The sequence below is a fragment of the Mixophyes fleayi genome, chromosome 12 (genome assembly GCF_038048845.1).
Source record: "Mixophyes fleayi isolate aMixFle1 chromosome 12, aMixFle1.hap1, whole genome shotgun sequence".
In the NCBI taxonomy this organism is placed as follows: domain Eukaryota; kingdom Metazoa; phylum Chordata; class Amphibia; order Anura; family Limnodynastidae; genus Mixophyes; species Mixophyes fleayi.
In genome coordinates, this window is record NC_134413.1 from 18532964 (window position 1) to 18557062 (window position 24099).

Sequence of the window (24099 nt, forward strand, 5' to 3'; positions counted from 1 at the left end):
CTGCTCATCGCATTTTCCTACTAGTTATCTTTGTGGTATTAAACTGGCTATTGTCTTGCTAATCTTTTTTCAATTTTATTTTTCCGGTTAGGCAAAGGTAATACCCTTGAGGAGGTCATGGAAAGACTCTTAACATCCAAGAAGCACCCAGGCAAACAGAAGAACAAAGATGGCAATGTGGAGAAAGTACATAAAAGTATACAAACCGACAAGTCCAAGGATGACACTTGTAAAGAAGACACGAGTAGCAAATCACCAGGTCTTCAGACAGTTGAAACTTTAAAAAACTTTCCGGAGCCACCAGTTGAAAAGACTTCCCCACCTGGTGCTGGTTTACAGTCTACCCCATCACCTCCTCCACCTCCTCCTCTCCCATCTACTGGGATGTCTCTTTCATCTCCTCTACTCCCTGGCATGGAAGGATTCCCTTCTCCTCCAACTCCACTCCCAGGTGCAATGGTTTCACCGCCACCACCTCCCCCACTCCCAGGGATGGGTGGTTTTCCACCACCACCCCCTCCACTCGCAGGTGTAGTGGTATCACCGCCGCCGCCTCCTCCACCCCCTCTTCCAGGGATGGGTGGCTTTCCGCCTCCTCCACCCCCTCTTCCAGGGATGGGTGGCTTCCCGCCTCCTCCACCCCCTCTTCCAGGGATGGGTGGCTTCCCGCCTCCTCCACCCCCTCTTCCAGGGATGGGTGGCTTCCCGCCTCCTCCACCCCCTCTTCCAGGGATGGGTGGCTTTCCGCCTCCTCCACCCCCTCTTCCAGGGATGGGTGGCTTCCCGCCACCTCCACCCCCTCTTCCTGGGATGAGGAGCTGTCCTCCTCCACCTCCACTTCCTGGCATGGGAGGAATGCCACCACCACCACCTTTTCCTGGTGCGAGACCACCCCCAGTAGGCTTTAATGAAGAAATTATAGTTGCACGTGTGGATCATTCTTTGGGTTCCTGGAGACAACCTTGCCTCAAAGTCAACAGGCCATCATTAAAAATGAAGAAACTGAACTGGCAGAAACTGCCTCCTAATGTTGCTAAAGGTATGTCACTTCAATGTTTAAATATACATTAGGCTTCGATGATTGTCAAACTGAGATGCCAAACTGTTCCTTTACCAAACATGCACCAAGAAAACCATTATATATAAAGTTCAAAACCAGAAATATATAGGAAAGTAATGGCTGTTCCTTGGTCATCATGTCATAAATGCAGACATAATCATAAACGGCCTCCCCCTAAAGTTACTATGAGGAGCACTGCTTAACAATTTAGAGGAATGCCAGCCACAGTGTGGGGAAAGATGCTGGTAACACCTGGCAAAACAAAAAATGGTGTATTCTGTTTTGTGGTGTAGTTGGAGCAAGGCTGGGAACACTTAATACCAAATTCCACCGGAGAAACATTTTAAATTTCTCAATCAGATGCTGAAAGAAGCGAATACTTTTCAGAACAGTTTGGCAAAATTGCTCAAAATTTATTTTTCTGCGAACAGCAATTATTTCCTTTGTACGTCTGTTATCATAAATAGCTATATAAGGGTGCTGGGTGTGACAGGAGAAGCTGAGCCACAATTTGTTCTCTGTTTTTAGATGGACAGTCTATGTGGGCGTCTACAACCCCCGCCGAGGAAATTGTGGAACCTAACTACTCCAGCATTGAGCAGCTCTTTTGCCTTCCACAAGCTGTAGATAAAGCTAAAGGTGCCACGACAGTAAAGAAGCCGCCTAAAGAGGTACCACTGCAACGAGAACCAGAACCACTGATACTGTATCACCTAGAGCTCTCATTATTTTTCTATTTACTTTTTTATACAGATTACATTTTTAGATGCCAAGAAAAACCTCAACTTGAACATATTTTTGAAGCAGTTCAGATGGTAAGTCGCTCACTCATTGACGTGCATATGAGGATACTCCTATGTATCATAAATCAAATTTGCTAACTATGACACAAATTGGGCATAAAGCCACCACCTCTTTGCTGGCTGCTAACAGTGACGGAACTATCATTGATGTGGGGTGTGCTGCCGCTACAGTGCTTGGAGGTGAGGGGGTCTGGAAATTTTGGAGGTGGTGGAATGAAAAATGTAATGGGAATATAAGTGAATGGAATCTGATAGATTTACAATGAAGCCAGTAGGAGAAGTGGCGGTACGGCATGCCACCGTATACACCCCCACTTCCACCACTGCTTCTGAGTGTGAGGGCGTGCATGTCTGACAACATTGCATCATCATCATCAACATTTATATAGCGCCAGCAGATTCTGTAGCGCTTTACAATTGGGAACAAACAGTAATAAAACAATACTAGGTAATACATACGTAGAGGTAAGAAGACCCTGCTTGCAAGCTTACAATTTAAAATACATGTTCATTGTTAGATACTAATAAAACACGTTTTTCAGTTCCTTTATATATTAGTGTAAGTTGGGGTCACTGACCTCCATGGTGATGTGGGGGACTTCAGAAGCAGCTGAAAATTGCAAAATATGCTCACATTTAACTTGAGTATCTTAATTTAGCTTGATTTAGGAGTGACAGACCACTTACAGTAACTTTTAGGAGTAGGAACTACAACAACTTTTTTTTACTTTTTTTTTTTTTCTTAATCCATACTAAATAATTGTTCCAGCTAATATCATCAGGTCATTTTCTTCTGCAATGTCGCTTGATTCAAATCTAGTAAAAATCTGCCTGTGTGGTCTCTCCACAAAGCCATCCAGCATTTGCCATGTAGAGCACTGTTTAATTTCCTATAACCTTATATGTACCAGAAGCAATGGATTTGGCAAGATAAGTGTTTACACATTGCATATCAATGTTGCATTGTTCTGAGCAGCACGTTGGCTAGCTGTTTCCAGCAGTGTATGTGTACGTTTACTGTTTTCACTACAAGGAAGACACAAACAAGTTGCGTCATTTCTGAATGTGACCTTTTTTTTTTTTCAGTCCCAATGAAGAAATAATTGGCCTGATAGAAAAAGGAGATCGCTCGAAGTTTGACATTGAGATACTGAAACAGTTCCTCAAGCTGCTTCCTGAAAAACACGAGGTAATCGCTTATAATAATTAGAAGAAAAATCTTCATTTAAGGGTTAAACCAACATTCCCTCTTTTGGGTGCTGCAAGTTCTGTGTAGGGTTAAGTGTCCTCTACTGGGTCAGCAGTAGACTTGGTGACCGGCAATCGGGCAGGATGTTCGTCATGTTTTTTGAGAAAATGTTCTGACATCAGTAAAAAAAAAAAAAAAGGGATTTTTGCACTTCCTGTTCAATCCTTATCTCTGTGTTGATCTGTCGGATGCTGCTATAATTTTTTTCTGTTTCAGTGCCCAAAGCAGGGAATTATTATCCAATAGGCCTACTAGGTGCAGTCTAGGGCGCAAGGCTTTTGGGGGGCACACAATTTTTGGGGTGCAAAATAGTGACAGGGAGAGAGAGAAACTGAAATAATTAAAAAGATATAAAATAGTTGTTCTCAAAAGTAAACATGAAGAAAAAAATGTGGTAAAGTTTTAATCTTTACGTATTCCCATGGTAAAGATGACGACAATGATTCATCCTCTGATGGGAGTTTGAGGATAAGTGAGACAAGGATGACGACAGGCGCAGACATGACAGCCCCTTCCCCCTTCACATCTTCACCCTCCGTACCGCTCATTCATGTGTCTGTTCTGCAATACAGTTCGGATTTTACTGACGACAAAATGAGTGACAATGATTGCCATGACCCTTTTAAAAAGTGAAGCGGAGTTTCGAAAACATGGGAACATAAAGAGTGGTGGGGGGGGGAGGGCGGTAAAGGAAGCTGGATAGTAAATTAAGGTCAAGTTAATTCTTGCCTACAGCATATTAGCCCGGCGTTGAAGGTGAAAGGGCACTACGTGAGTTTTAGCCTAGGGCGGCCTGAACACTTAATCAGGCCCTAGCCCAAGGAGTTGGGCTTATTAAGGGAGGGCTGTAGAAAGTTGTGGTTAAACCAAGCCCCAACCACAGTCACAATGAACACTGGTCGCCAGTTTACTATGAAGGTGAGACAACAAAGTCTTTTATAAGTAACTCTGTACCAATCACCCAGCGCAGCAGTTGTAGGTGGAAGGAAGCCGGAGGGTACACAGATGGAACACAAAACACACATCCACAGAAAGAATATAATAGATGGTATAACAGCCCTCCAAGCAGCTTTGGTATCCCAGAGAAGAGAAATTTGGGGCTAGATTTACTAAGCTGCAGGTTTGAAAAACGGGGGATGTTGCCTATAGCAACCAATCATATTCTAGCTTTCATTCATTTAGTACGTTCCACAAAATGACAGCTAGAATCTGATTGGTTGCTATAGGCAACTTCCCCCCTTTTTCAAACCCGCAGCTTAGTAAATCTAACCCTAGGGCTCCTAAGCCGTATGGTCCCAGGTACCAGCCTGTCTTCTTCGTGCAGTTCCTCTACTGACTGACCAGACTAGACCATTTCAAGGGGAGTATTCTGTTCTCTGCAACAGGCTCCCCCCACCCCCAGTGGACTGTGCTCCATGTGGCACTATATAGCTAACTGGACACCCCTCTGAGTTAGTTTTTGGGATTTTTTTGGTGGAAAACTCTGTGGCTCCCACAGAAGAAAACTAAAGAGAAAATTGCACTAATAAGTTCTGGTTACCGGCCCTCCATTAATAAGCCCAGCTCCCTGGACACTTAAGCAGAACAAATGGTAGCAGTGTCCCCCATATACAGGGTGATTCAAAAGTCGCAGTACACCCTTTTATTTCAAAAACTCTACAGGAAATTGGGAAACCTGAATACTCCAGTAAGGTATGGGTGACGTGGTCTATCTTTTACGGTATGTACCAAACATGGGCGCTATCTTGAAATCGGCCAATCGGCCCAATTCCTGTAGAGTTTTTGAATTAAAAGGGTGTACTGCGACTTTTGAATCACCCTGTAGAATGGCTGAGAAATAATGTTGATAAAATTCTTTTAATATACTTCCTGTTTTATGTCTGTTTTGGTATACTTGCACACCACATTATGCCTAATGGGACTTTTTATTATTTTTTACTATGGTGCAAAACTAAATATATGATAGTTTTGGTGGGCTGGATGTTGCCTACCACAGCTTTTTTGTGCTCTCCAGCAACCATGACATACTCTCTAGACCACTGTTTCTCAACTCCCAACAGTGCAGGTTTTCCAGATCACAAGTGAAATAATTTACCACCTGTGGATCTTTCAAAATGTCAGTCAGTAATGAATACACCTGTGCTCCAGCAAAGAGATATGGAAAACCTGCACTGTTAGGGGTGCATGAGGACTGGAGTTGGGAATGACTGTTCTAGACCCTGTTGGATGATGGCACCGTGTCCTAAGAGACATGCAGCCACATTCATGGAGATACATGGACAGTACTTGTAGTGTGGAAGCCAAATACAAACAGATTACATGGTTTGTTATCAATATCCCCATATACATCCCACAATCCATAGAGCTGTCATGTGTGAATATGTAACACGTGTGTCTCTCTGCTTTTTAGGTGGAAAATCTTAAATCTTTCCAAGAAGATAAATCCAAATTATCAAACGCTGACCAGTTTTATCTGTTGCTGCTAGGTATTGCCAAGTGAGTGGCATGAGTATTATATATTCATCTTTTATCTGACGGTTTTCTCGTTCTATAGACACTTTTCACACTCTGAGCTGTCCAGTGTACTTGACAATACAGTTCCCACTCTGTCGTTCCTTACAATTTGGCCACATACACAGTGGGACAAACTGCAGGGAGCCCATCCAATGACAGTGGTCCATACCGATCGCATTGAAATGACGATTGGTCGCAACTTCGGAGTAAGCCAATGGCGTGCAGCCAGAGAGCAGTATCTGTCAGGGAAATCGGCCTGTTGTGGCCAGGGTAATAGCTGGTGTTAAAGGAATTGGCCCAGTGTAGTTGAGTTTAGCCAATAATAACAATATACGTCTCAGAACAGGGCATGACTTGCCAATAATGCCATGGCTGGGCTAATGGCAGGACATTGGTGGTCAGTAATGCTCCTATTGTTAGGAGATTATGAAAACTGGTGCAGAGAGGAAAAAGATGGTGTTTCCCACATAAACCCATCAGGTCCTGTTATATTTGCTAGTGCCGTGTAAATGTAAGCAAACCTCTGGTTGTTGTGGTCAACACCACCTTTTTTTATTTGAACCAGACTTCAGAAATGTCATATTCATTTTTTTATTTTTTATTTTTTTTATTTGTAACAGCAGATAAAAACAATACAGGTCAATGAATATAATTAATTACCAAGGGTATGAGTTACAAAGAAACAGAAAAAAATAAAATAACATAGAAAAATACAACTTTCACAGCGTGGTATATACCAAGCAGTTGCTAGGAATTAAAAGAAATGTCATATTCTTTATTATTGATTTTATATATCTGGATTGTTACTTGCCAGCATAAAAAAACAAAAAAGACAAAGTACACTTATTTATTTGTATAAATAGGGTGTGAAGTTCAGTGATGCTGTCTGGGACTAGCACAAAATAAGCAACTAAGAGGGGAAACGATTTAAATCCCGACCAGCTTGCGTTGATGCGTCATGATTGGAACCTCCATGTAATATATCAGTTTCATTCAGATAACATTTTCAATTTCATTCAACGTCTACAATTGTGTTTGCAGCTATCAGCTTCGGGTTGAATGTATGCTGGCTTGCGAAGAAACTAGTCTCATGGTGGAAATGCTAAAGCCAAAGGCAGACGTTGTCAGCACAGCGTGTGATGGTAATGTTGGATGTTTTTTTGTTGATTTTTTTTTTGGGGGGGGGGGAGGGTATTTATTTATTAAGTTTAAATCAGCATGCAAATTATTATTATAGTAATGTTGTAGAGATGCTACATCCAATGTTTGTTTTTGTTTTTTTTATTTCCTAGACATCCTTTCCAGCCAGAGGCTTCCTCAGTTCTGTCAACTTATCCTGAAAGTCGGGAACTTTTTGAACTATGTAGGTATCTGAAAGATTAAGGGGTATATTTACTAAACTGAGGGTTTGAAAAAGTGGAGATGTTGCCTATAGCAACCAATCAGATTCTAGCTGTCATTTTGTAGAATGCACTAAATAAATGAAAGGTAGAATCTGATTGGTTGCTATAGGCAACATCTCCACTTTTTCAAACCCGCAGTTTAGTATATCTAGCCCTAAATGTGTTGCTAGTAGATTTTTTTTTTTTTTTTTGTTGCCAGTGGCCAAATTATAATGCCGATTGATAGAATGTGTTTAGTTGTACTTAGCAATACATAATAATAAACGTCTCGGACATAATGCCTTCAGTTTATAGAAGCGGTGCAAAATATTGATTGTGTTTTTAATACTAATGATATTTCAATATACATCCCTATAAAATTAAGTGTGTGTATATATATATATATATATATATATATATATATATATATATATATATATATATATATATATATGGCACCACTGAGGCATACATATGATGTGATGTCCATCTGTCTTGGTTTGAGGTGCTGGTCTCAGGGTAAATACACATAGGTGCTTGCTCTGTGCCACATTTAGACTGAACGTCAGGATGAACCTAGCGGAAAGCGTTTATTTGTGAGCCCTCAATTTACATCTGACAACCAAAGGAGTTAAACTGAATTAAATTTACTTGATAAGTAATGGATCATGTTTCCGACTTATTCGATTTCTTTTTTCATCTGTCCTTTAGGGAAGTCACACTGGAAATGCCAATGGCTTCAAGATAGGCACTTTACTGAAACTGACCGAGACTAGAGCCAATCAAACGCGTATAACTCTACTGCACCACATTCTAGAGGTAACCATGTCATCTTCTCTACATCATTCTTATAACGTTCTATGTATCATGTGCTTCTCATATCGGAGAATGTACACTGGTAGAACTATTCAATCAAAACGGAACACTGTAAGACTGTTGCCAGACCGTTATTTATTTTCTTCTACTCCAGGAAATTGAAGTAAATCATACAGATCTTCTTGAGCTTCCAAATGACCTTGAAAAAGTGGCAGCAGCTGCTGGGTAAGATGTGAATTTATTTCTGTAGGATTAGATGGGCCACGTCTGCAGAGAGGAACATGTGTGGTATTGCAAGGTGATCGTTTGTGGGATAATGTCATTTCTAATTTACACTATAAGGATATTTATTTATATACAGGACTTTTAATCAAAATATATAGTAGCATCATTTGTGAGGTGTTTTGTTTAAGAGTTAATATTTAGATAAATAGATGTAAATATTCAAGTATTGTTTAATAATAGTATAGGGACTTTAATCCATCTACATATTAATTTTTTTGTTGAAACAAAAAAAGTTTCCTTTGCTAAATTTGGCTATAGCAGCATGAGGCAGAGCTCGTTACCTGTTAGATCTTACTAGTACAGTCCTGGGGTTTCAGTGTTTAAACCGTCATGACTTCACATGAAATTGGCGTAATGTGGGTGGAATGTTGGCAGGTATTATTAAAAAAAATATAATTGGACTGTGCAAGTAACATAAGTTTAAATACCATCTAAACGGATGCAGAACATGTGGTCTTGGCAGTTTAAGCAAACATCTCTAATACTCTGTTCACACTGCCTCAAAAACCTGGGTTATTGCCAGGGCAAGCCCAGACGTCGGATAACCCGGGAATTAGACCCATGTCTTTTGGAGGGTTATTCCCGGGTCCGACCCGGGTAGCACCCAGTCTGCATGGTGAGACAGGAGTTGAAAAACCCGGGTCTCACCAAAAACTATTGTAAAGTATAGTAAAACAAAAAACACTTCACAAGAGGAGCCAATCAAAGCTCCTCTTGTGATGTTGCCAGGGAGACCTGGGCAGATCTGTGTTTAGTGTGAAGACGATCTACCCGGGAATTTGCTGGGGTGTCCTACCTACACTGTCACCCAGCAGTATCCCGGGTTCATAAACTCGGGATATTGCTAGGGCGGCAGTGTGACAGTGGTATCACAGACACTTCTGATACTGACTACATCTGCTACTACTGTAATCAATGTGCATTTATTCCAAACGTGGCAATTTTTGGCTTGATGTCCACAAACCCAGGTTGTGCCTGTCTTATTTTTTCTGATAACCATGTGTGAAGATGCCATGTTTGTTTCCATGACTCCAGCTCACCAGACCGTATCTCCTTCTTTTTACAGTGTTAATGTAGAAAATATATATAGTGAAACAGCTGGCAATCAAAAACGATTAAAAGAATTGCTCAATAAAATTTCCACGTCAACAAATGATGTAAAGGAACAGTACGAAAAATGTGTTCAGGTGAGATTAATGATCATGGTATAAAATGTCCATGTCATAACATAGATAAGTGATTGGACTTGTAGAGGAGATGTTTTCTAGGACTTCAGCATTATGAGCTCTGGGTGATGAGAAGGGACCTTTTCTCAGTCCAGTGGGATGCTTCACCCACCAGATGACTGAAAATAGTGTACACCCTCACATTTTAATGATTAGGAATTTAATTGGAAACCACATGAACTAGGAGAGCTGTAATTGCCTTTTGACCGTCTGGGAGCTTGAGTGTTGCTTCTGGAGATCTAATGAGATATCTGAGTATATGATGATGAGTTCTCATGCTCAAAGGGCTTTTTCCCTTTGCTAGGAAGATTATAGTGTCCTCATCTCTAAAGTTTAGTTGTTTCATCAATAAAAGTTCTTGGAGGCTCCAGTGAAGGTGGTCTGGGGAGACCTTTCCAGCACAAACATATCTACCAAACAGAAATTAGCCACTCTTCCAGGCCTACCAAATGAATGTTGATTCTCTATAACCGCTTCTCCTGGTCTTCAGAAGACCTTAGTATTTGGGGAAACCTGTAGCTGTAGTTTGTGTACAAGAGGAGCCACCAGGTCATCCATACGCTAGCATGATGCAGAGGCATTCCTCCTATGGGGCAAGGGTAGAACCTCAACTCTGGTGGTAACCATCCTGACGTTGCAAAAGACAAAGGGGGTAAATGGATCAAGCTGAGAGTTTTCCGGCGAGTTTGAAAAGTGGAGATGTTGCCTATAGCAACCAATCGGATTCTAGCTATCATTTTGTAGAATGTACTAAATAAATGATAGCTGGAGTCTGATTGGTTCATGCCAGAAAACTCTCAGCTTGATACATTTACCCCAAGGTTCTCTCCTCTCTGGACTCAGACATGCCCCCTCTCCTCCACTATCGCTTCTGTCACCACTCGCTCACTGCAGCAGCAAGCTCGGTGGCTGACCAATTTGGAAATGGGAAGGGACGGGTAGAAGAAGCACTCTTGGCAGTGTACAATTGTCCCTGTACTGTAGGTGGGTAGTGACAAGTGACAAATGTTTGTTTCATCATAAGAAATCTATTTCCTGTGGCATTTGTAGGACTGCATTGACTCGCTGAAGGATATATTGCAACAACTGGATGATATTTCACAAAAGAAGAAGAAATTGGCAGATTATTTGTGTGAAGATCTAACGCGACTCTCGCTAGAAGAAACATTTGGGACCATGAAAACATTCAGGGATCTTTTCCTGAAAGCCAGGAAGGTTTGCCATTTTCACATTAATATAATCTATAAATAACGTTCTGTGTGTGTTGCCTGCAAAGCTAAATATTATGAAGTATTATTCTGTTCAGGCTATTGCATGACTTTTACTGAGTAAATATAACCTCTGGGCACACCTGATTTTCCTGGGACAGTCCCGATTTTCGGTGGCTGAAAGGTGCATGGTCCTTGTGAAGTGGGTGTGGTCTCACTGGAAATGGGTGTGGTTTGGGGGTGGATCTGGGACTTTTATTGCAGATTGGAAGTGTGATGCATAATTTCAAATGAGGGAAACACCCACAGATTATACTATATCTCCCACTCTCTATACTAACCGCTCCTTGGACCTACGAAAAAGTAGGGAAGAATAAGGCAAATACTTTGCCAACCAGCATTAAGAATAAAACATGTGGTGTCATCTAAGCTTGGACTAGCATTGTGGGTTTGTTACCCACAGGTCCGGATTTGTGGGGCGGCTGTTTGGGTTTAGGGTGAGGGGGAAGGGCGTGGTATTTTGTATCCCTATCACTACTTTGATTTTATTATTTTTTTTTTCATTTCTTCATAGGAATCATTATTTACATATTCAATTATTAGGGCTACATTGTATTCAATCTATTTTATACAGACGGGATGAGGTGGGATTGGGACCTTGGGTGGCTGTGTGTTTATGAGGGTGTGGGATTTGGGCAACAAACAAAGGTGGCCTGAGGGAGAGAAATAAATTGCTTTGGAGAGTCTGTATTTCTTGTGCGATCAGGGCCGGATTAAGGGAATGGAGGCCCCTGGGCTGATCCGAGCCGCCCCCCTGGTGAGCTGAGCCGCCCCCAAGGCACTTGCCTCCTTCTCCTGGCATTGCAGTCCTTCCCCGGCGTGCTGTACGCTCTTTGCTGAGGAGATCTCGTGAGAGTGAGACTCACAAGATCCCCTCAGTAAGGAGACTACAGTGCGCCGGGGAAGGACTACAGTGAAAGTGCTCAGCAGCATTGATCGGGCGCCCCCGCCCCCGACCGATCAATAATGCTGTTGAGCACTTTCAAGGGCCCCCTGGATGCCCGAAGCTCCTGGGCTGTAGCCCAGTTAGCCCTTGGGTTAATCCGACCCTGTGTGTGATACAAGAAAACATGAACGTGTTTTGTTTTTGTTTTTTTGTTTTGTTTTTTTCCCCAATACTCTTATTGCCCTGTGACCTCTGCCCTGTGACCTCTTGTACTCCCTAAACAAATATGGTGATTTTGCAAAGCATTATGTGTTTTATGGTAGAAAATGTATTGCGTTAACAGTGAATCCTTTTCACTGGATTTCTGTTACTTCTTCCCGTCTACCACAACACAGTTCTTACAGTTGTTTCTGCTTAGGAAAATAAAGACAGAAAAGAACAGGCAGTTAAGGCTGAAAAAAGAAAAAAGCAACTTGAAGAGGATGAAGCAAAGAGACAGAAAGGTGAAAATGGAAAAATCAGTAAGTCTCCGTAATGAAACTGCTGTTCTGTAACGTTTTCTCCGTATCGTAAAGACTATGGCCATTATATTGTCCTATACAAAGCGCCATCTTTCAATTAATAACATGTTGCTCTTTAATGCAGTTTTGCTTAAATAACGTATTTGCACGAAGACTCGTCTCAGTCCAAAGGCTGAAGTGCCACCATACTTGAATATGTAGTTTCACAAAACTTCACTCATGTTGGCATGGTTACCATGGAATTCTAAGGGCTATTTTAGGGTGTACCCACTTGGTGTCGTTGAGGCTTGAATTGATGTAGATCATCTGGAATTCATGGAATTCCTTTTTGGGAGGGCTGACCATTGGGGCACACGCTTGTCTTCAGCAGCTGAAAAGTAGCAGCCGATCCTTGGCCAATTAGCTAACTTGAATGTGAGACCATTCAGAGACCGTCTGATGCCACCATGAGACATTCTGCAAAGTGAACCACAGTGGAAAGCTGCTGAACACAGATTTATGAAAGTCTGCACAATTGTCCAGGAATCTCTGCTACAAAATGCAGTCGCCACCATAAGAGCCACATTCATCCATTCAAGACTTGCCAGCATCAATTTGTGTCTGTGCACATCTTGACGAGCTTTGGTGCCCATACTAACGCGAGTAAAGTATATGTGGGGCAGCACGGTGGCTTAGTGGTTAGCAACTCTGCCTCACAGCACTGGGGTCATGAGTTCAATTCCCAATCATGGCCTTATCTGTGTGGAGTTTGTATGTTCTCCCCGTGTTTGCGTGGGTTTCCTCCCACACTCCAAAATCATACTTGTAGGTTAATAGGCTGCTAGAAGGTTAAGGGACTGTTGTCGGCATTCTTTCATACTCCTAGTAGATCAGTCTGTGGAATACCCACTCCATTTAGGTGAATCAGCAAACAAGTCTGTTGTACGCATGTTTCATGATTTGGTTCTATTGTTATCTCCCACATTCTCCTTTATTTAACACGTAGTTAGAGACCAACTGAACGATCAGTGCACAGGTGCTTGATCACGCCATTTGTCTAACCTATGTTCCATATTTACCAAACTATTAACATCTTTATTACAGTATATATTTTAGTATATATGTGTTCATTGTTGTTAATCTACTATGCACAGTTGCGATCTTAATATGGTATTATCTAGTGCTCACTATTAAGGTGTTACATTGTATCGTTTCCCAAAAGGCGGACAGCCGAAAGTCACCATCTTCCGATCTTACCCTCGACTGAGCTAAAAAGAAAAGCCTTACAATGTTTTTTTTATTATAGTTCGTAAAGGGGCACCGAAGGTGGAAGAAGGTTGCGTCATTGATGCATTACTGGCGGATATCAAGAAAGGTTTCCAGTTACGCAAGACTGCGAAGAGCAAGGTGGAAGTTGATGGGGCTCAAAGGACCTCAACAAGTGATATAAATGGTAAAGTTTCTTCAGATTATGTTAGGAGATCAGCTTGGCTCTGAGAAAAAAAAAAACAGACTAGTGGCTTGACCCAAACCTTTTCTGGACTGTTCGCTTTCAAACTTGCACGTGAGTCTTGTTACTAATTATTTTCCAAAGTTTGCTTAGAAAAAAGACTTGTGGCTTTACCCCAAACTTTTTCCGGACTGTGCTTTATAACCTGCATGTGCATTATGTTTGTTTTTTGCTGTTTTATATATGCTAACACTGTAAATAATGCAATGTGCATGAATTTGGCACTGCATGAGATCAGAGACTATTTTTTTTTGGGTTCGTTGTTTTTTTTTTATTGAAAAGGATAATTATCAGATGCAAAGCACTTATGTTTACAAAACGAAAAGTATATTTTCTGTTGTCAAATTGCAGTAACACAAAAAAGCTTTGCTGGCAGTATATTCATATTTAATATAGAATTCTATGTATTATATATGGAATTCCCTATTGATTTGATAACCATATAGGCATCTGATCAGTGAAGTTACTGAATAGACTCTTTATATACTTAGGGATTCATATAGGGGACAAAATATCAATTTTTCTGAGTCCTCTTACGTGACATTGAGCTAGTGATAACTAATGGTTGTAGAGAATAAATAGTTGGTATAAAAAAGAAAGTGTTTCTGTAGGAAGAAGCATGAAACATACAGTGTGCTTACTAATTTAATCCAAATATAAAACTGTACAGAAAAATACTGCAATATGTGCATGATAGAGAAAATTAAATATAACTATTATTTTGTCATGGATGGGTAATCTTCCTTAGTGTAGCTGTCTTAAGTGCAAAAATAGTGACCTATTTACTTTAAAAATGCTCCATTATTAGAAAACAACAATGCAAGTCAAGCACATTATTCCTAGAATTGTTTTTTTCATGGTTTAATGTTTAATTTATTGGAAACAAAAATAGATCTCCCATGCAACTTAAGAAATAAAATTATTTTTGCTATTTGGTCAATCCTGTTTGTTTTTTTTAAGTTGCTGTAACAAGTTAGAATGCATTTATCTGATGTTGATGAGATGCTCTGCATATATATAAAAAAAAAATCTCGTTTTATGAAAAATTATTTTCTGCTCCTAAAATATCTTCTGTAAACTCTTTGCATGCCAAACGCAAATTAGAGGCTAATCCGCTGGTGTCCCGCTTCTCAGCTTATTGCATGTTTGTGTTGATTTTTATGCAAGTCTACTAAAAGTATTGTCTGGTCCTGTCTTATAAAGGCAAGCCTGTACATTCGAAGGGTGAAGACTCAAAAACGTTGGTCAATACAAATGACCCATCCACTTCTAACACTGAAGGTAGCACCAAATCTTCTCCCGCTGTTGACGCAACTACAGACAAAAGTGACCTACCTCATGGTAAACCAGCAGATAGTGTGGGTCTGTCTTTACCTACGTGTCACACCAACGAAAGTGCAAAAGGTTGTGATGGAAACATTGGTGTAAACCGGATTCTCACAATGCCTGTTGTCCAGAGTTCTGATGCCTGTGACTCAAACACTAGCAGTGTAGATAAAGAATCTCCTCCCGATAGGGTGCCGTGCAAGGAGCTCTCTAGTGGGTCTGACACCCCAAAGGGTGTTGGTCATACAACCTGTAAAGATGATACACGGTTGCTTTCTCAAGACTTTACTCTAACTGATGCTTTGGAGCAGCTAAATCACACCTGTGAATTAGGTAAACCTCAATGTCAACCAGACGAAGTAGACTTCAGCCACACACAAGTTTCAAAAAGCAAAAATACTCAAGTTGTAGAAAAGAATACATGTGTGAAAGAGCTTCTACAAGATCAGGAAAATGGAGCAGCGGAATCTGTAGGGAATCTAGTGCAAGGAAAATCATTGGTTGATGAGGCTCAGGATAAAAGTCAAACTTCTCTAGTGGTTCAGGCTGATGAGAATATTGATGAATCTCGATCAGCCCAGACGAATGGGACCACTGCTGACGTTTCCCCACCAGCCCAGACGAATGGGACCACTGCTGACGTTTCCCCACCAGCCCAGACGAATGGGACCACTGCTGACGTTTCCCCACCAGCCCAGACGAATGGGACCACTGCTGACGTTTCCCCGCCAGCCCAGACGCATGGGACCACTGCTGACGTTTCCCCGCCAGCCCAGACGCATGGGACCACTGCTGACGTTTCCCCGCCAGCCCAGACGCATGGGACCACTGCTGACGTTTCCCCACCAGTTGAGGTGGAGAGCGCTGACGTTTCCCCACCATTCCAGAACAATGGAAACACCGATTCCCCTCCGGCTCAAAACAATGGATCAGTTGAAGATTCCAACCTTTCTCGCAGCAATGAGTCGGCTGAAGCTGCTCCACAAACCGACGAAAATGTGTTGGGTAATGACTCCATAACCAAACATTCAGAAACGGAAACCCCAAAGGTCAAAAGAGGCTCTTCAAAAAGCAAAAAGAAAAAAAAGAACTCCAAAAGTGAAGGTAACTTTTTTTTTTTTAAAAACCTATATTTTTTTCATAATTTGAGTCACATTTTTATTTGTGTTATGTTGGCACTACGATGCCCAGATTTAAATATCTTATTCCCATAAGCCAGGTCTGACCTCCCACCTCCACCCATATTGCTGCAATAACAAAAAGTATTATTGAACATGTGCTATATAATACCGTTAGAACATTCTTATGATTATTGTAACTTTATTGGAGGGCTGTGGATAAGATTACGCTCTAACTTGGCATGTGTATAAACACACCGGACATAAAATAATCCATTCATTTCCTGCTTGGGCTATGAAGTCTAAACATAGAACAGTTGTGAAGAGTCTTAATAATATTTTGCAAAAGGTATTGAGTTCTTGGATCGTTTTTATAGGACGATTTAAAAAACAAATAAACAAAAGCTACAGTCTAAAATATTTAAAATAAAGCTCTCACTTTTCAACCACACTGTTTTATGTAGTTGCCCAAGTCCTTAGACCTTGTATAGGTATCGCCAGGAATTTAAATGGCCATCCCGTTCAGGATAATAGACTATTTAGTGTAAATTATACAGATATTTGTGCAAGTCACCAATGAAAAGAAAATATTATTCCTAATGATACGTAACGGCCCTTATTGAATACTGGTGTGATGACATCGGTGCTCAACAGTTTATAGAGCTATAACGTACCGGACTTCTATTAGCACCTTGTGTGTTATAGTTGTTATCAAGCAGGTTTTGATTATATTTGTTTTATTTTTATTGTTTTCACTTTTTTTTTTTTATTATTTAGTGCGTAAAGGCTTCTATTCATTTTATTTTATTATTTTTTTTCCCCCAAAATCCATTTTTTATAATTGGGTTGATGTTTTTCTATCAGCCACTACTTTGAGCAATATGTAAAAAATGTTTAGCAAATAATTATTTTGGGTATGTTGATTACTGTTATGTTATTGGGTAAAACCTCCCTGTAATTTTTTTTTAGGAGGAGGCACAAAGGAATCTCCCATAGACTTCACATGAGTCAAAATTGTTTGTTTGTGTGTGTGTGTAGTACCTTTACTAGTCAGGGAGAGGAAGAGCAAAGGCTGTGATAGACACAACTTGCACACCAATGATTGCTGATCCGTAACCCTTTAAAATCATGATAACCCTACTCCTATGAGCTCATCTAATGGAAATATTCACAGTATAATAATTTGGCTGTTATAGCCCTTCACCTATTTTCCTCTGAAGATGTTAACATCTAACCTAATCCACAGAGCCCTCCTGTCAATCTTATTCATTGTCTAACTCTCCTTACAATGCAGGAGCTTAAAAGTTGCAAGGGTGGGTATATCATTTAGGGCTGGGTATTACATCTTGTGAGCATGACCATGTCCCAGAGTCCCGAAAATAAGATTTAGAAGAGAAACGGGAGGGCCCTATTATGTCTGAGGGGGAAAAAGTAAAACAAAAAAAGCTTTCCTCCGGCTCAGTTATGCAACTAAAAGGTTGAGGTTAGATTGCCTTTTAAAGAGTATTAGTAAATTATACCATTCTCTATGGTTTATATGCTACAATAGAAATGTTTGTTAATAGATTTCCTTTAAATTCTGCCACTTTTGTTTTCTAAGGACCGACTATAAGAATCATTGTAATTTCTGAACATTTTCCCTTTTTACAATTTCTGGGACTTGCAGCAACTCTGTAATACTAAGACAGTTCCCCTAAAGCCTAAATGCAATAACTTACTGTATAGCAACATTACGTTTTCTCTCTTCACCAAACAGAAACTGGAGTTGACTCTGGCACTCATAAAACAATGAGCTGTGTGGTACAGTGAGGTAGGTAAATATGGCAGGATTTGTGTCCGCTAACGTCACACATGTCCACAAAAAACCGCACACCCTCTGCTAGAAAGCGAATTGCTAGACTAATCATATTCTCAAGTGTTTCAACTACTTAATGTATGTCCCTTCATTTCAACTAAATTCATGTCTTGCAAATTAATTTAAACTGTCTTTCTTCAAATAAAGCGATTAAATCAGAAGTTGAACTACCAATGGGTGTGGTTGATTTTAATGTGTCTCGCCTCTAGCTCGTACCAACTGGCCCTGTTATATACAGACAGTAGAAGCGGCCTGAACCAATGAGATGGCAGCCAATCGAGTCACTAGAAATTAGTGACATCACTGAGACCATGAGACACTAGTCACTCATGAAGTGGTAGACTTCATTATCGTGAATATTGGTTCCGATAACCAATGGTCTTTCTCTGCTCTGTATAAGTGATAGGTGACCTTTAAGAGCTGGCTTTAATTTATTTGGTGTTTCTTTTATATAACTTTTTTTTTTGGATCACGGATTGGGAAAACCATTTCTGTCACCATCGTGATTGTCATAAAAGTAATCTCTCTCTCTACAAAATTGTTAAGGATCACAAATGCCATTAGGCAGAATCATATTTGAAAAGAAATCAAGCTGATTTATTGCTGAAATTGCACCCATTCTTAATTTTGGTATAAAGATTCTAATTTAATTTTGTACTATATCCGAAAATCGATACTTGTTTAAATATCTTGCCCAAAAGCACCTTAATATCTGATCGCCCCATTGGTTAGTTCCGCTACCCTCTTACCATGATCAACAAATCTAATCTTTTAAGATGTTCAATGTTATGTTTTTATGTTACTTAGAACAGAACCTTTGCTTTTTTTTTTTTTTTTTTAATTTTGCAATTTCTAGTTTTTTCATTGACTGTCTTTAAGTCCCGTCAGCCTATCGGCTCTATTTATTAATATATTTTCTGTTGCCGCTTATCACAGTGAGGGAAAAATCTGTTCTCACTGTAATTTATTGTAACTGTCTGGGAGCAGTATGGCTTTGTATCGCTTTACCGTGCCAGTCTCTGAGCATATATGCTCAGAGACTGAGCATATAGCCGGATAGCTTGGTCATGAGTGACCAAGCTATCCGGCTCATGAATGCCTAGTTCCATTTCATGAAGAAAAAAATATATTAAAATATTTTCCTTTGAAAAAAAAAAAAAATGCTTTCTTTAAATAGCATTTTTTTTCAATAATTATCTTCTATCAACCTCCTGAGATTTGCATGGGGAAGCTTTCGCTGGAGAATGCCAACAAATATCTTACCACAACTGTAGCCTTTGATAGATGGAGAGAACACCTGTTTTTGCTGGAGATAGGGTTTTACTATGTTTAATAGACCCCTAAGTCACATCAGCCTTTACATTGGTAGGGCACACTGCCATTATTTATTTATTGAGGAATTGGGTACAGTAGATTCCATCTATATAGCAGAAAATTGTATCCTATGCATTAGTGTAATTTTGGTATGTGCAGTAAGGGTCCACCAAGTGCCCAGTAGTGGTCTTGCAGCCCAAACAATTTCAAGAACTATTGAACTTACAGCACGCAAGGCGAAATCTTAACTTAGGAATGGCACAATGTGGTAAAATTGTAATGCACCAGTTGTCCATTTAACACTTGCTACATCTGTAAGTACATTTTTAAAACAAAAAGCACAGCCGAAAAAGTAAAATTAGGGAAACGATGAGCACTCACTACAACTTAGCTATTATTTAATAAGAACATAAGCTTAATTTTTTTCAAATCAGCTGCTCTATAGAGAATGAAGCATTGCTCTGCCTCCCCCCACACCTGTAGATCACTTTGATTTATGTCAACATGCACAGCTAGAAAGAGCTTTGTAACAAAAGTCCCAGGTGCAGCAGGGTATAGGGCTATACTTATTGGTCAGTGGATTACAAACTTGCATTAGGCATTTTAAATTCCACGTTTTCATCAATACCCTATCATTTAAAGAAAGTCCTATACCATACCTCTCAAATGGGAAAATTAGGTCAGGATCACATCATGATCCCTAGAAAAACAGATAACCCTCATCCACCCATATCTGTAAATTGTGGGTTTCTGAGGAATCTGATCTCCAACAAGGTAGACCCAATGTTCTGGGATGACCACAGCAAAGTCTCCAACTTCTCTAGAGGTTGACCCAGACACACAGTGGGTCCCAAGAGAAAGAACCCCATCCACTTAACAGGTGCATAGGGGAGGGTAAATTTGTATTTTCAAAGGATATTCCCAAACGTGGAAATGTAATTTTAAGCCATGTACAATTATACTGAAAGTTACCTACTAAACACTTAGGACATGACTGGCTACATGCAGCAGTTTCTGCTGGTTCTGAAACACCTGTAACCAACTTTAAATGGCCGTAGTGGGGGCTGTGAGCGGGGGTGGGGGGCAGCAAATCGCAAGCCACCATATCTTTGCTGAGCCTGTAAGAGGAACTGATCAAGGAGGGCAAGTTATTCCCCACCAAGGCCGTGTCGGACATTCATTAGTCATGCAGTTCAGCAGGTCATTCAGTCGTTCTAATTACTTTCTTTTTATTTCACTGTAGGTTTGAAAACAAGAAAGATGCACAAGCCTTGAAGTCCTTTGAGAACACGGATCTAATTTTCTTCTTTTGACTTTCTCAACTATAATTTGATCACTTCGTTTCACGAGTTTCCAGATTTCTTTTTTCACGTCCCTACTGTTTTGCAATCTCTTTATATGTCAAACTACCGTTTAAACTCCAGATTCCTTGAAAGGGGGTTATCCATTTCTGAACAATCCCTTCCCAATCAATTCTGCCTTGTTACCTTATTCGGAGAGTTGGCTTATTGGAATTTGTGCTCGTCTTCCCTGCAGGAAAACAAACCCACCGCCAGCCGTCCGTAGAGCTTCAGTAGAGTTCCTGGTAAGCGTTATGGACGGATTGAGTTCTACAGCGCTAAAAGCTGTTTCTCCGATTCAGGGGATTGGTGGGGCCCCGGGAGTGACCCACTATTTTCTGTATCTCTGGAACAGGACTGCTTAAGAAGGTGTAGTCTAAAGTGAACAACCCCTATAAAGTGGAACTAAACGCAAACGGATGTTCACTTGAAGCGTTCATCGTGTGTTCCCAAGGCCTATTAAAAGCGCTTTGACGTCGATGATGTAAAGCAAATAATGGAGGAGAATGGACTGGTAATCACGCTTTGCTTTGCGTCAACACAGTTGCCTGCAGAGTTTAGAAGAGTTAATATTTAGTAACATACAATGGTGTTATATAGCTATGATCATTTAAGTACATAATATTGCAGGGGTTGTTAATGAGCGCATTTCTAACGCACTATGACATAGTGTTTTGTCTATACATTAACTTGGGCTTGTATACATGGTTTTGAAAAATTCTAAAGAGTCTATTTATCAATCGGGAGTCTTTGCAGGATTTAGGGCTTCTGCCTACTTATCAAAACCCCTCTCCTGACTGTGGCCGGCGGTAACCTTAATCGGGGGCTTCCTTACTGCTTTCCCATGGTAAGCATGTGGGAACCTATGTATCATGGACAGCTGCTGTCCTCTAATTGCTAATACTATCTCGGGACGGCATTAGCCAGGGCAGCAATGGAAAAAATGCTTTACTATTAAAATTAAGCAATGTTTTTTTTATTTTAATACTTTTTAAACCCCCCCCCCCCCTCCCTCCCAAATTTGGAAATGGCCTGGCAAGCTGACATATTTTTGGTAAATTGCTTGATCAGAGGTGTTCTATCTCTGTCAGAGACATTTTTTAAATGAGAGCAATCTTAATAAATAGATCTCTATGTGCCAAGACGCCCGGCAGTCTAAACTTGGTGACCAAGTGCAAAAATTTGGAAAGTAACCATCCCATCCCTGAAAATGCTGGTGTTTTCTAAGGAAAATGGCAACTGAACAATATTGTTTTCAATGTACTGGCATCAATTTAGGCAACTTTGCATACAAGAAATGATTGGTTAGAAGTTTTAGGAAAACCAGCGCTGTTGCACCACTGCCTGTTGTATAAAAAAAGCAAGGAAATAACCTTAAACTGTAATTATTTTATTTCTTTATATTATTTAAGTAAACAAAGGCTTCAATATTAAAGTCTTGGGGGGGGGGAACCCTAAAAACACACACTTGATATTATGTTCTATATAATATTCGCTTGTAAAATCCGGGCTGGACTAAAAACTAGTCAATAAGCCACATGCCGATGATATACATGTAGCACAAGCCATGGTACCTCCATCCTCTTCATCACTACGTCCTGACATTTACACCTGTATGATATACATGTAGCACAAGCCATGGTACCTCCATCCTCTTCATCACTACATCCTAACATTTACACCTGTATGATATACATGTAGCACAAGCCATCCTCCATCCTCTTCATCACTACATCCTGACATTTACATCTGTATGATATGCAAAACTGATGTATACCACTTTGTGCTGTATACACACAAGATGTTACTTGTATGGTCTCCGCTACGTTCAGCCACATGGGGAGAGCAGATTATTGGACTAGGGATCGGAGGTACACGCAATGGTTATATTAACCTCTGGTTGGATTAAGACTGCTATGTGCAGCGTTTTTTGCAGTCATTGTCCTTGCAGAATACACTTTGGGTAACTCTCCATCAATGTCCCCTATTACAAATGATGAGTGTAGCACATTTCGTTAGGGTGTTCCTCCAGGGAAATCTACAGCTGGATACTGTACAATAGAAGTGCACTCAGTTCGTACTATGCCAAATAGAAGTGGTTTCCAAGTTCCTATAGCGGCTCTATTTCCCTAAGTCCTACACACGTCTGGGGGTAAATGTATCAAGCTGAGAGTTTTCCAGCGGGTTTGAAAAACCAATCAGATTCTAGCTATCATTTATTTAGTACATTCTACAAAATGACAGCTAGAATCTGATTGGTTGCTATAGGCAACATCTCCACTTTTCAAACCCGCCGTAAAACTCTCGGCTTGATACATTTACCCCCTGGGGTCTACACACTGAGCTCTTCAGTTACACAAAGGAACATGGGACGAGCCGCTGGGCGGGCACGGCCGCTGCTTTTCTTGTGTCTATCGCGGCTGCTTGACTATAGCGAGAATCCGCCACGGCACGTCTCTAGTGTACAGCCTGTATTGTAGCCAATAAATGGACGGGCGGTGTCTCTGCACCTTAATCCGGCTATGCGTTAGAATGTGCCAAGGCTAGAGAGACCATGGGCTTGTAAAAACCTCAGTGTGTACACAACTTTATAGCTATATCTGTTTTGACAGTAGAAGTCGTCGTAACTCCACCCATTGTGGGTGTGGTCAGAGATGTTTTTGTCCTGGGTTTAGTGGCAACAACAAGTTAAATCTGTCCTGTGTGTTACATTCCTTTCCACGAAATATCCCAACATAGGACCAGCATTCATCAATCCCCATCAAATACTGTTCAGAAGCTGTGTCTGATGTGTCCATTCAAAACGGGAGCAAGGGGGGTTTAAAGGATCTATAAGACAAGTGTGATAAGTGCTCTTTGGGCTGGGTCACCTGCATCTTTTTTTTCCCTTTAAAATTTTCCTAATAGGCTACTGAGCCGAGTCTCTGCCCCCTCCAGTAGCGGATCCAGGGGGGGGCTTGCTGCCGACAGCTGCACACTGTGCAGGTCCGTTCAGCAGTGACAGTGTGCTGCCCGGCTGCTCTGATTGTGTAAACACAATCAGAGCAGCGGGACAGCACACTGTCACTGCTGAACGGACCTGCATATACTGTGCAGCCGCCGGCAGCCTTAGAACACAGAAAGGGGGCGGGGCCTAAATCGCCCCCCCCTAAAATCGCCCCGGGTAGGGCAAATGTCTGGGTCCGCCCCTGGCCCCCTCCAGGATAAAATTTGCCAGCTAGTCCCTGTCTTTAGGACATTTTAGTAAGAGGAGACTGGAGTTTTAACTCAATTAATTCACTTTATGATACAGCTTGTTTTTTTCCTTTACCATAGTATTTTATAAGCCTAGCAGGTACTCACGACCAGGGGTGCCAAGAGGGAAGGGGGTGGGTACAAAGTACTTGGGCCTTCCCTGGGGGTCTGACAATAGTGTTTATGTTGGGGGGTACACCCTGTCTGAGCCGGATTGTGGGTGTAGAGAGTAACTGCGCTATCCAATAGATTCCTATTGGTCTGCGTGGCCTCATTTGCCTTAGGCTGTGCATGCACTGAGAATTATTGCTGAACAAACATATTTATGCACATGGCAAAGTAACTGCTTACAATGCACTATGATCTGTTACGGCTACTTAGCAACATATATCAAACATTATTTTACCATAGTT

At 40.9% G+C, this 24099-nt stretch overlaps 1 protein-coding gene across 2 annotated transcripts in view; it reads left to right on the forward strand.

Annotated features, from left to right (window-relative positions):
- Positions 1-21896, forward strand: part of INF2 (inverted formin 2) — a 59775-nt gene extending 37879 nt beyond the window's left edge. Inside the window, exons 8-23 of one of the 2 annotated variants that reach the window (XM_075192488.1) lie at positions 92-1039; positions 1589-1731; positions 1814-1875; positions 2950-3052; positions 5523-5608; positions 6668-6768; positions 6919-6989; positions 7720-7827; positions 7979-8049; positions 9176-9296; positions 10386-10550; positions 11908-12010; positions 13296-13442; positions 14703-15929; positions 17700-17753; positions 20356-21896. In XM_075192488.1, the coding sequence (XP_075048589.1) occupies positions 92-1039; positions 1589-1731; positions 1814-1875; positions 2950-3052; positions 5523-5608; positions 6668-6768; positions 6919-6989; positions 7720-7827; positions 7979-8049; positions 9176-9296; positions 10386-10550; positions 11908-12010; positions 13296-13442; positions 14703-15929; positions 17700-17752 (3509 nt within the window). In that variant the 3' untranslated portion in view covers position 17753; positions 20356-21896. The remainder of the gene's footprint in view (positions 1-91; positions 1040-1588; positions 1732-1813; positions 1876-2949; positions 3053-5522; positions 5609-6667; positions 6769-6918; positions 6990-7719; positions 7828-7978; positions 8050-9175; positions 9297-10385; positions 10551-11907; positions 12011-13295; positions 13443-14702; positions 15930-17699; positions 17754-20355) is intronic. The other variant, XM_075192489.1, reaches the window with a different exon arrangement.
- The last annotated feature ends 2203 nt before the right edge of the window (positions 21897-24099 follow it).